At 41.7% G+C, this 13,235-nt stretch overlaps 1 protein-coding gene across 6 annotated transcripts in view; it reads right to left on the reverse strand.

The window, feature by feature from the left end:
* LOC111236255 (next to BRCA1 gene 1 protein-like) overlaps positions 1 to 13,235 on the reverse strand; it is a 91,869-nt gene that overhangs the window by 34,520 nt on the left and 44,114 nt on the right. For all 6 annotated transcript variants that reach the window (XM_022764919.1, XM_022764920.1, XM_022764918.1 and 3 more), the window contains exon 8: positions 11,965 to 12,090. In XM_022764919.1, coding sequence (XP_022620640.1) covers positions 11,965 to 12,090 — 126 coding nt within the window. The remainder of the gene's footprint in view (positions 1 to 11,964; positions 12,091 to 13,235) is intronic.

The following is a 13,235-nucleotide window of genomic DNA, read 5'->3' on the forward strand; positions in this document are numbered from 1 at the left end:
CATATCAGTACGTGGAGACGTAAACGCACGGATGGAGTAAAGTATGGGAAATGTGACAAGAGACTGGCAAACATTGATGGGATGGTGTGGAAGAACCTGGAAAACCGCATGTCTATATGTGAGAATACATGTAAGGGAGTGGTGGGATGTGAAGAGGATCAAGGAGGAGACGGGCAAAGTTATCAGTATGTGGAAAAGATCATTTCTCAGGGGCTCGGGCTATCTGGAGTGAGTTTGACAAATGCATCTGTGATAAACGATCTGCACACATATTCCTTTTGGGAACTCCACGTGCGCGTGGCTCCGTAATATTGTCAATCTGACCAGCCCGAGAAATCCTCGCCCTGGTGATCGCATCTCCCCTAACGTTCAATCGCGGCCCCGCGCAATGCAGGGCCTGCTCGCGCTCAGTGCTTAAGGTGAGGAGACGTTGGATCGACTGTGGGTGCGGTAGACTGTATAGCTGTCCTCCTCTTATGAGGATGTGTCCAGAGAATTGGCGGGAGAAAGGAATGTGGTTGTCTGACGGTGTGGCTTCACCTGCATCACTATGGTTTTACGTTCTAATTACTGGTTGCGGGCCTGAGCTGACTCTCTTTCCTCGTATCTTCATATTGAGCAACTCTTTGTCCGATGTGACATGTAGTTGTCGGAGCTGTGTTCGTTCTTGAGCTCTCTATCGACCTGTACAGTCCCATTTTTGGATTCGTCTGGCTGGGTTCTCTCGGCAGAGTCTCGAGTACATATCACTGTTGATCGCCTACTCACGTGCGAGCAGAGCGTGCACCTCGCTGCTAAATTGGTCTGAAGTCTCATACGTCCGCGACGGCCTGGAGATGCACGCTCCGCCTTTCGCAGCGTTGCGGCATGACTCCAGTTCTGCTATACTCCATCTGTCACTCTCCTAGGTCTCTAGTATAAGTCCCAGATTAATACTTATCTGCAAAGAGCTACGTCGAAGCGACGCGGAGATAGCATTTTCGGTCGCCGAATCGATGCCTGCAGATAGAATGCGACCAGGTGTATCGTATATGTAAGTGTACGCCGACCGACGTGAGGTTTGATCTGTGGGAATAAGTAACGTTGATTCGTGGTTTGTGGGAGGGCAGGGAAAGAGGCATAGTCGCTGTTCAATGAGCTGAAGATGCGCCTCACTCTGTGTAGGTACTGGTAATCTTTAGTTCAAGGTTCCTAGTTCAGTAGGGCGGGTGTGGTGGTGTGATACTTCTGAGTCTAGGTTTAATGTGATGATGTGTGCTGTCTAGTGTGGTTGCTCTTAACCCCCGGGTCGTGCTGTAAAGATAAAGTGTGTCTCTAACGCCTGTTCGTGTGTTTTATCTGTTATACAGAATACCCGCTGTAGATCAGTGCAGTGCTAACGCATGGTCCGACAAAGAGTGTGGAGTGTATAATGCGGTAATGCGCTGTCATATGGCAACAGGCGTCGTTTGGTTTAGGAAGAAGTGTAGTTGTAGTGTGGGCGTATATGATTGACAACTTCTAGGATGAGAGAACTGATGGCTAGCTAAAGAGCTAGATTTACCAGTTGTCTAGAGACATTTTGAGGCGTAACAGATGCGTGTTTATATAGGTGGTGGTGTGGATATAACTCTAAGATAGTCGGGGTCGCGGAGGCCCCCCTCATTAAAAGGCCAGTGTGCGGCCGGCAGCTAGATCATTAGGCAGGAAGGTCTGTTGGTGTATGTTGACGGTGCTCACGACAGTGGTGACGTGTGCGGATAATCGTGAAGAGGACATACACAGATATGGCCACGTTTAATTGTGTGTGTGGGACGTTCATCATAATGGGGCAGATTGAAGAGGCATGGTGTGATGCAATTTTATATGAACGAGGCTGAGGTAGTCAGGGGAAGACTTTTCTTTCATAGCTCATACTCCGAGTAGAACAGAATGCTGCAGCCTCCGTGGAATCGATACTCGATTAATAAAATGTAAGTTTTGTCATGCTAAAAACAACACCAATGTATAGGATGGTATAATTATTTGCATTGGAAGCCTTTGAATCAATGGAATCAGGACAGTGCTATGTAATATATATATGCCCCAAACAAGGAGGAACCTGATTTCTTTCATGAAGTTAATTAGAGTGATAGGAAACATGCAGGGCCAGGTCATACTAGCAGGGATTTCAACCAGCGTAATGGAGGGAATAATTGATTAAGAGTAAGCCCAGTGGTAAATCTTCACCCAGGGACAGAGCTGCAATTCATATGCTGACAGGAGACTTGAGTTTGGTGTGACATATGGAGCATTGGTGAACCCACTGTGAGAGGGAATACACCTTTTACTCCCCCACTGTCACCAAATCCATTCAAGGATTGAATTTTTTTTCTGATGTCTAACTCATTAATAGATTCAGTAGTGGAACTGTGAGATAGGGGCTATTGCCTCAGTGATCACGCCACAGTGAGTTACATTGTTGACCTGAACACAGATAATGTGAAAAGAGGACGTTGGAGGCTTAACACTGTGTGGCTACAGGATGTATCATTTAGCAATACGTTATCAGAGGATCTTAAATACATATATTTTTTTGAAATTATATATTGGCTCTACAGAACAATCCTCGTTTGGGAAGCATCTAAGGCTTATATAGAGGGAAAATTATTGCTCACGCTCCAAAAATGGAAAAAGGAGAATGTGAAGAAAGAAAACATGTTAGACAAAGAGATCCGTGAATTGAGAAAGAATTGGCAAGTCACTATTCAGATAAATCTATACAAAACAATTTGTAATACGAAATATCAATTACATGATATATATAATAAAAAGGCTGAATATGCCTTATTTAGGCTAAAAACTAATTTCTATGAAGGGGGCGAAAAGAATGCAGACTATTAGCAAGACAATTAAGACAACAGGATAATTCCAATACATTCCAATGATTAATTTATTTTAGGATAAAGACAAAGAGCTTGTGCTGCTGATAAAACTGGACCAGACTCAGTGAATAACTCCCTAAGCCCTATGATAACTATTAATTCAGCTACACAGACTAATGAGCAGTGATAACTAACATGTCTTTGGGCGATCTCAGGTGGGAACCTCCTTTCACCAGTGTTTCGTCTAGTTGGTCCCACCGACACCTCCAGGAGGCTAGACAGTGATCACTGGCGTCCCAGAGTCACTCCCCTAATGCCAGCCATCACTGCTCCTCACACCACAACTATTTTCTCCTTTACCTTGCCTATGCTACCAACACAACATTATCAACTTAGGACCAAAACACACCAGCAGATTCAACAAACAAATCTCCTACCAGTTGGAGAAAATGGCGGCCATTTGAATGAGGGAGTAGAGTCAGGGAGAGGTGCTGTTGGGCTAGCTCTCCCCCGCCGGGTTAGGCTGTGCTCTACCTCCCCCACTCCCCCACTCCTCCAAAACAATCTCACCTAAAACAAACAAAACTCGCCTAGACCAGTCAGAGACACACTACAGACCAATTCAGAGCAATACCAAAACAAACAACTCACCTGAACTAACCGCATGGTCTCAAAGAGGCTCACACAGGCCACACCCTCCACTTAAAAACACTTCCTCTTCCTGGATTTTCTTCCTTGCTTCTCCTAAGAGCCTGTCTATCTAAGTGCTCCCCCTGCTGGGCCCCCAGCTACCATTACTTTTTTCTAATCCAAATCCACTGGACTGGATCTTGCTGCCTCATCTGACATGTCTTTTACTATTTTCCTCACACTCTGTCCACTTGCTCTCGCTCCCTCTTACCAAGGAACAACAGACCTTGCTCTCTTACATCCTACTTCTACTGGACAACAATCCTATACTTTCCATTCTCTCCGCTGCTCTGCTTATGCCCCTAACTCTGCATACCTGAGCTTTTTCCTTTCATATGCTTCTTCAACTGAAGCCTCCCATGGAACAGTCAACTCTATGAAATATACTTTCATTCTACTCCTAGACCACAAGACTATGTCAGGCCTTAACTTTGTACTGGCTATTCCTGGGGAACAACAAGCTTTCCTCCTAAATCTACCTGCATTTCCCAATCACAAGCATCCTCTAAGCTGCTTGCCTCTCTTGCTGTCTTACAACTTTCTCTCCCTCTTGAACAAACTTTATTGCAACTCTCTTTGTTTTAGACCCTCCTAAATTTGCCTGCCTCCGTAGGTCTTCTATTCCTGCAGCTAAGCTTTTAAAACCTGGTTTATGTCGCCACGTTGTACCGGCCTTGCGACAGAGTAACCTCACAGCCTGACAAAATGTGCTTTAGAGTTGCCGTACCTGAACACAATGGACACATAGCGGGTCTCCATTTACCCAGAGTTTTAGGTTCTGGGGAGTTGGCAATACATCATATGTTGCCCCTATCAAGAATCTAATGCTACTTTCCTCCATACTCCACAGCTCTTTTCCAGCTAAGCTTTTTCTTATCTACACCTTCCCAATTTAACCACTGTCCCTGCTTAGCCTGAGCCACTGCCTTTGCACCCCTTAAATCTCCTCTGTCTACGAACCTGTTCCACCACTAGCTTTCTCTTTTCCTTGGGACCTGCTCTACTCCACACCAGTTTGCCTGGGCCAAGCCCCAAGCCTCCCGGCCTATTTGGACATTACCCACAATCTCTGTATGCCTGAGCGTTGCTTCTGCCTCCTGCACTGCCATTCTTGGATTCCACTTTCTCCCTTGATTGGGTTTGGAACCACTTTACTGACTACACATCTTTACTCCCAGATAACAGGAGCTCTGTCCTAACCTTAGTACATTTAAACTCCTCCACCAGGACTAGTGACTGGGAGCTGAAGTATGCCTTTCCCATACAGTGCACCGTACTTAAGCATCTAGGAACACCTAGCCACTTCCTAATGTAAAAGCTAACTAATCTTTCCATTTTCCGCAGCAGATAATGAATCTCATAAACAGACATTGGCCACATCAGTCTGGGAAATAATCCGAACTGCAAACACCACAACTTCAATTTTCCTGGAAGCCCTGATTTATCTATTCTACCAGTCCCTCGGCAACATCTTTCCGAAACTGCACTACCTGTTCTCCGTCCTTCAAGTCTGCCTTGTACCACCTACGTAGACTCTTTACTGATTTTTCCTTAATTATTGGAATTTCCTCTTCGTCTATTACAAACTCCCTATCACTTAGCTTCCTCTGCTGCTTAATGAGATACTTCTAGAACTTACTAGCTTAATTTTCATACTAGGCCCACTTTAAGTTTTTATTAAGTCTTGCTAAGTACTCTTTTCATACATGGCACCGTTGTGTAGTATCAACGTCATGTCATCCATGTAGCCCTAATTTGTGTAAGGCGCATCCCATCCTGCCGCAAGAAGGATAATGGGGTAGTACCTCATCAAAAGAATTAATCAGGTTTTTAAAAAATGTTATGAAAATCTTTACACATCCTCCTGTGCTCATAATCCAGAGACACAGAGACATTTTTCTCAGGTATTCATCTGCCGAGTGTATCTAACGAGCAAAAAGACATGCTGGACGCTCCAATAACAGAGGAAGAGATTAGGACTACTATTTCATCATGAAAACCGGGAAATCACCTGGTTTGGATGGCTTCCGGTTGAATATTACAAGAAATATATTTGATATCTTGGCCCCATATTGCATAAGGTGTACATGGAGGTATTTGAGAGGGGCTCACTGCCTGGTACGTTTAATGATGCTTTAATTTCTCTTATTCCTAAAAAAAGACAGAGATGCCTCCTGATCCGTTTAATTTCAGACCTGTGAGCCTTCTGGGGTGGATTGTAAGATTTTGACAAAGACCTTGGCGTCACGTTTAGAGAAAATACTTCCAGACATTATACATGGAGATCAAGTAGGTTTTATTAAAAAAAGGTCCTCAGCTGATAACATGCGAAGACTCATACATCTGATGCATATGAATTGCTCTAATCCGTACAGTGGCAGCTTTTTCACTTGATGCTGAGAAGGCTTTTGACCGGGTGGAGTGGGGGTCCTCATGTCGACTCTTTCAAAATTTGGGTTGTGTTGGAATATTTCAGGCTATTAAACCTAAAACTGTTTAATGATTTTATACTAGTGGATATTTAGGTGCTAAGGGTGAGTGTTGGTTTAAACATCTGCCTCAAGAAACTATTTACAACCACTGATAAGGACCACTCTATGGGCATGTGTAGGGGGCAGCCGGAGGTAACAGAGGTAGAGAAGTGGTAATTTATGTGTAAACACTAACTGTCTTCTTTTTTTGGCGCGCTGAGTTTTAGGTTTCACCTTAGGGTCGGAGTCAGATGGGAAGGAGGGAAGGCCAGCGCAGCAGAGCCAATCAGAAGACGACAAAACGCCCATGCACATTTCTTTGTTTGTATCTGTATAAATACACTGGATCAGGGAAAGTTAGGTTATCAGACTGTGGACTGACCAACACTTGTTATTGGTTAGGGAAATACACATCTGATCCAGAATTCTGTATTTGTTCATTGCTTGTTGAAAAGATTTACTAAACAAATTTAACTAAATTCTTTGGTGTGGACATTTACTGGTCTTTTGAGTATTTTGAACACTGCACACACCCCGTGGGGGGGTGAGAGTTTTTTCCTCCAAATAGCAAAAAACTCCTTCAGTTGGGTCCTGGCTTTTGTAACTGGGTGAAGATACTTTACTCTAGCCCAAGAGCAGCTGTTCTAACAAATGGGCTGATATCTGATTTTTTCCGTCTTTCCAGGGGGACAAGACAGGGATGTGCTCTCTCCCCATTGCTATTTACTATGGTTCTTGAACCACTAGCTGTAGCAATCAGAGCTGATGTGAGAATTAAAGGTGTGCAGGCAGGGGGTAGAGAGCACAAACTATTTATGTATGCCGATGATATTTTAGCAGTGTTAGAGGAACCTGGGAACTCCCTGCCGGTGTTACTGGAATGTATCGAATCATATTCTAGATTATCAGGTTATAAAATAAACTGGCATAAGTCGGAATGTATGCCGATATCGCAAACATGTCACTCTGGGGTTATCACTTCATATGGCTTCAAGTTTCTACCCTCAGGTATGAAATATCTAGGCATCCAACTAAATTCAAATCTGGATGAAATGATGCTCTCAAATATGGAACCACTTCTCCAGAAAATAAAATTGAACCTGGATAAATGGGGAAAATTGAAGCTCACATTGTGGGGAAAAATTAATGTAATTAAAATGGTGGTTGCATCGCAATTCAATTATGTTTCCATGATGTTGCCACTCAATATTGCACCACAGCTGTTTAAACATTATGATAGAATTATCAAAGACTTTTTATGGGATAAAAAGAGACCAAGCATTAATATAAAGAAGATGTGGTCACCGAGGGAAATAGGAGGTATGGGTCTACCTAATGTAAGATTATATAATCTATCATTTGAAATGTCTAGATTGATAAAGCATTGGAAGGGGATCGATCAGGAGCTGAGCTGGATCAAAATTGAAAGGGAACTAACTAGCCCGTTTGAACCTCTGGATGTCCTCTCACATGGTGTAACAACTTCTGGACATAATTATTTTTCAAACCCAGTGCTGTCTTATTCTAAAGCAGTTTGGAAAGAAATTCATAAGATATATAGTATTTCGCATTTGAGACAACCTTACGCCTCTCTATGGTATAACCCAGCCGTACGTATTGGGAAGAAATCTGTTTATTGGAATCAATGGCTTGTAAGAGGGATATGCAAAATAAGTGACCTGTGGATGTGTGTGTGGATGTGTGTGGATGGAGTGTTCATGTTGTTTGCTGATATTATGCAAAAATATAATCTTGAATATAAAGGTAATTTTTGGAAATATTTACAAATAAAAGACTGTATCACAAAGGGTAAATTTAGTCACAACAAGAGTACATTGATGGAAGTTTTGGATCTACCAAGTATAACACACAGAGCAGCCATATTCTACAAGACATTTAATGGTTTATGAAAAGATATGTGTAAAAATCTGAGGACCATTGGTTAAATATCTTATCAAATACAGGGAAACACATGAGAGAGGCGAAGGGGAAATTTATTCAGTATAAGATAATTCATCGATTTTATTTCACCCCTTCAAAACTAAATAGAATGGGCTTATTAGGAAGTAATTCATGTTGGAAGTGTCAGAGTGAAATAGGGACATTTCTACATGTAATTTGGGGATGTAAACTGGTGTACCCGTTTTGGGAGAAAGTATTGGAACATGTGAGTAAATGGCTGGGTGTGGCGGTACCTGTATCACCAAGACTATGTTTGTTAGGAGACCAAACAGAAATACTAAATATATCTAAATATGAACGAGGGGTCTTAAAAGTTGGCATGGTCACCGCTGCTCGAACAATTCTCAGAGTATGGAAGAGTAAAGTCGCTCCAGATGTTAAAAAATGGATGGAAATGATGTCAGAAGTTGCATCATATGAACACATGTTGGCTAGAATTAACAACGAAGAGGAACATTTTAGGAGGGCCTGGGAAAGTATTTTTTTGTAGGTAGGACATATGGAAAAATTTGAAGACATCGTGCTGAATGTATATTGTGGTTGTTTCAAAAAAGGAAATGTTGATTTGCAGGAGGCCTTTGTATATATGGTTGTAAACTGGATATACTGTCTGTTGATGTTGGTGTCAGTGTTTGTTTTCGAGTTTGATTGTATGTTAATGTGTGTGTGAATAAAAAAAAAAAACTTTAATAAAAAAAAAAAAAAGAAAATGTAGAGATTCTTAAGGTCCTGTATCACCCAGTTTTGGTTTCATTCTGATATCTTTTACGGTTTTTGAGGATGTGATGGGAGTACCCTCCCCCTCTCCCATTGACTGAACTACAAATTCAGGAGCAGGTGTTACTGCAGAAAAGGGCAGAAAAGGGCAAAGCTGATTCTGATTGGCTATTTAAACTCATTAATTGTTAGCCTTTTAACTCAGGTATGAGAGCAACTCTAAGATAAATCAACACGGTGTATTTGCGTGTACTTGTGTGTGCGTGTTGATGTGTGGTTCTTTGCATGTGTGTATATGTCTTTCTATAATTGTGAGGAGAATTTTGGATAAAAAAAACATTATTGTGAGGTCATTTTGACCGGTCCTGACAACTTCAAAGGGCTGTTTGAAGGTTAAAAGACAAACAAACTCGATCATCATTATATGGATATTAACAGTGTCTCAACCTGGTAGCACAAGCTTTTTGGAGGCTCTGGACTCTTTATTGGAGAAGAACTTCTGTTAGGGCATGTACATGTGTGTATACATGTCTTGCTATTGTTGTGGGGGCAAATTTGGGTTTGAAACCGTTAGTGTGAGGTTATTTTGGCCAGTCGTGACAGCTTCAAAAGGCTTTCAGAGGGACAACTGCAGTGACTGAGGTCAGTGTCAAGACATGAATGAAACTCAAAATTACGTCCTCTGTAGAGATTAAAACGTGCACGCACCAAGCAGCAGGCACATTCAAAAATTTCTCCAGGAATTTTCTAGTTATTATTATTATTATTATCATTATTATATATTTTTTTTAAATAATTGTTAACTAAGTCAATTCAGCATTCTGATGCATGTTGATGAAGCAAAAAACTGCATTTTATGAATTTGGGCCCCTGCCCCTCTACCATCCTCTGCACTCAGTCCCAACATGTAGTTACTACTTTAAGCAAGCTCAACTTTATCAGACTGCACTTAAGTGAGTTAGTGAGTTTTTAAACATGGTTCAGGGTTGTAAAGCTGTCATTTATATAGCTGGCAATTAGTTTGGTAACATATAAAAGCCAAGTAGGTAAGAGACGTAGACTATTCATGCGGACATATAGCTATGTCATGGAGGCCTTACATCTAAATACCACCACATACCACAAAATCTTCACAAATAAGAAATCTTTTTTGGCTCATGGGCAATTGTCTGAGCCGGTTTGCTTATGAGACAAATGAGACAAACTTAGATTAAAGAAGAACACCAGTTAAATCCTTCTCTAACATAAACCAAATGTCACTCAGCTGTGTCCGCTCTGTGTCTTCCAGCTAGACACAGCTGTTTGACATGGCTCGTTAGGAGACTCTTTGATCTCTGATGTTTACAAACACAGCACCCCCCCCCCCCCCCCCCCCACACAACACACACATCAGCACATGCACGCCACGGCACGTGCACGCACGCACGCACACAGGCAGAAAGCTGGCAAAGCAAGTTAGGTCTCATAGAGAGAGATTACTCTTCAGACTGGACAGCAGAACAGTAAATACAGCAGCAGACATATTGAATTTACTTTGATCTTTGAGCTACAGGAATTGTTCAACCATCATAGTAACTCTCACATAGCAATATAAATACAGAAGCTGATAGCAAACGACTCATTAACTCTTACCCCTTTTTACTCTCAAGTATGAGAGCGTGTATAAGGCAAATCAGCACTGTGCATGTGTGTGTGCTTGTATGTGCATGTAGTTGTATACAGTGGTGGCATCTACTTTATTCTAGTGGGTATACTGTGGATTTGCTACACCCAACCCCAACCCCTCATCCCCCCATTTTTATCACTGAAGGTAGGCTAAATAACAGAAACACCTCTGTATGACGTAATATACGTTATATCCTCCTCAGTGATTAACTGAATCAATGACTGTCTAAAACTATTTTAATAATAAATTGCCAACTGAGTGTATATTAGTAATTATCAGGAGTATGCTCAGGCTCCAAAGTGCCTAACTGCAATTGATTGGTTGATTTTGTTGATGTTCTCACCTGGGAACTGATATATCTGGTAACCTAAAGATGTTCTTTGATTTTATTTTTTTATCATATATTATTATTATCACCCTATAACATGTTTCCCCCAAAGTGCAGAGACCACAGACGGCCATGTTAAACTCAGCTCTGAAGCTTACCTTCAACAGAGTTAAGGGGAGTTTAAAAACTGCGATTAAACCTCAACTGTAAACTGTAGGTACACATATAAGATTTCAATCACTCTATTGAAGCCTTGGGACAGCCATGGTGAGGTTATCTTTTCAATAGGACTTGTAGTTTTCCCTCAGATCCAATTTTCGAACACAACTTTCATCTTAAAAGCTGTTGTCTGCCTAGGGAGACAACAGCTTTTTCAGGGGATTGTTTGTGCGTGTTTTCCTCCTCACCCTGGTGGCCACAGTTGCCACAGCAACCAGTGTCTCAGCAGGTGCAGCTGACAATTACTTGACAAAAATGGACAAAGCTAATTCTGTTTGGCTAATTTGACTGATTAGCTCTTTGCCTTTTAAGTCAGGTATGAGAGCAACTCTAAGGTAAATCAATACGGTGTTTTTGTGGGAACTTGTGTTTGTGTGTTGATGTGTGGTTCTTTGTAGGGCTGCCGCTATTAGTCGGTATAATCAATGCCGTCGACATCAATATTTTGCGTCGACAAATTGTTTCTCATACATACAGTACATCGATTTATTTGTGGCGGACAGACACTATTAATCACCATATATTTATTCTCTATTTGTCTTTTATGGTCACATTGCTTCTCTCTCTTCTGGCCTGCTCTCTCTGCTCTCCAGTAGAAGCGGGGCTGCAGGTACATAGCGCGAACATACACACACAGACACACACACAGAGCAAACAGCATGACAGAGGCTGCGCCGGACACAGAACCGGATGAAGCAAAGAAAACTACTATTACTGGACTTGACGAAAACTATCACTGAGCTTTACTGTAAGTGCAATAAAACGTAAAAGGTAAGACGTCTGAGCTGACTCAGATGATAAGCCTTACATTTTTTCAAATGACACTCTACATGCTGGAATTTTACTTGTAATGGAGTATTTATAGAATCCTTCCTACTTAACTTTATTTAAGTAAGGGATGTGAATACCTCCTCCACCACTGTTTGTAATTTGTCACTATCAACCCCAGGCTGTAAATCATATTGCTAATGTGTTAAAGAACAGAAGAAAAAGTAAATATGACATAAAAATGTCTACAAATATAGAAAACATGACATATGTAATTGTAGCACCATTGTGTTGTCGTACTTGCTGTGGTCAGGAGCAGGTGATCCATGTTCTGGAATGGACAGAGGAGTCCTGGCTCTCACCAGGTTGTGGCTGGGATCATGAGAGAAACTGCAGGGCTCGCACAGAGTACAGGAAGTGCACACACTGATGAGAGACAGAGACGGAGGGAAGAGAGACAGGGGAAAAAAGATATACAGAGAGTGAGGAGAGACAGAGAATGCTACAAAAAGAGAGAACAGTTAGGGCAATTCCAACTAAAGAACTGACAGCATGACTAAGTGCAACCTCAGTTTCACTATCTACAGAGACAGAATTCACCTTAGAACCTGCAACAATGTCCACAAGCTGAGGAATGTTTGTTAGCATGTAGTTCAGCATATTTCTATGAGAACAGGACATATGTTAAGAACAGCAAAGTGGCTGGAGTCAGACTGTTCAGGTTAATGTCTGAGATATCAGGGAAAGACTACATGTCTGTCAACACGGTTTCTGCATGCTCCTCCTCTCTCCTGTCAAGCTATGACTTTGCCTTTCACTTCACCTTCACAGCGTAATCATTAACAAGACAAGGCTTCAACATGTTAAATACTACACAAGCACCATTCACATGTAAGTGATGCTACAGATATAATTATCTGCACAGTTGTGTTATCGTTACATTTATCCTATTTAACTGTCCATCATGAGTCCAACAGTGTCGTAGGAAAGCAATGCTAAAGCACTGTAGTAGTTTTCTGAGCATATAGCTGGAGTCAGGATGTGATAACTCTAGCTTAGCATGAAGACTGGAAGCAGGAGAAAAAAGGTAGTCTGGCTATGCCCAATGTCCAAAACTACCACACCACCTATGGCAAGACGTTTAATGGCTAGTCTGGATATGCATTACAGCAGATATCCGCAATTCACTTCTTCCTAGTCAAAATGGACTTGCTTCTTCTGCTAAGACTGTTCAAATCATTTGTTTGCTGGGCGAATATCCAATGGAAAGCCTCTTCTCTCTTCCTCCAGTTCATTTGGGTCAGTATCCAATGGGAAGCCTCGAATGAGCAACGTCATGCACAACAATTCTGACGAGTCAAAATGACGTTTGCGATATCATTAACTTTAATTCTGCCTAGTTAAAACTGAATTACAGATCTCTCATATTCATTATAGATGCGTGACGAGCCGAATGTCGTTTTCAGTGACGTCATTGCAGATATCTGTAATTCAGTTTTGACTTGTCAAACTTCTGACTTGCCACACAGAACTTTTTCTCTCTTTACATGCTGGTTTAAATGCTGCCATCT

The sequence above is a fragment of the Seriola dumerili genome, unplaced genomic scaffold (genome assembly GCF_002260705.1).
Source record: "Seriola dumerili isolate Sdu_G_001 unplaced genomic scaffold, Sdu_1.0 BDQW01000609.1, whole genome shotgun sequence".
In the NCBI taxonomy this organism is placed as follows: domain Eukaryota; kingdom Metazoa; phylum Chordata; class Actinopteri; order Carangiformes; family Carangidae; genus Seriola; species Seriola dumerili.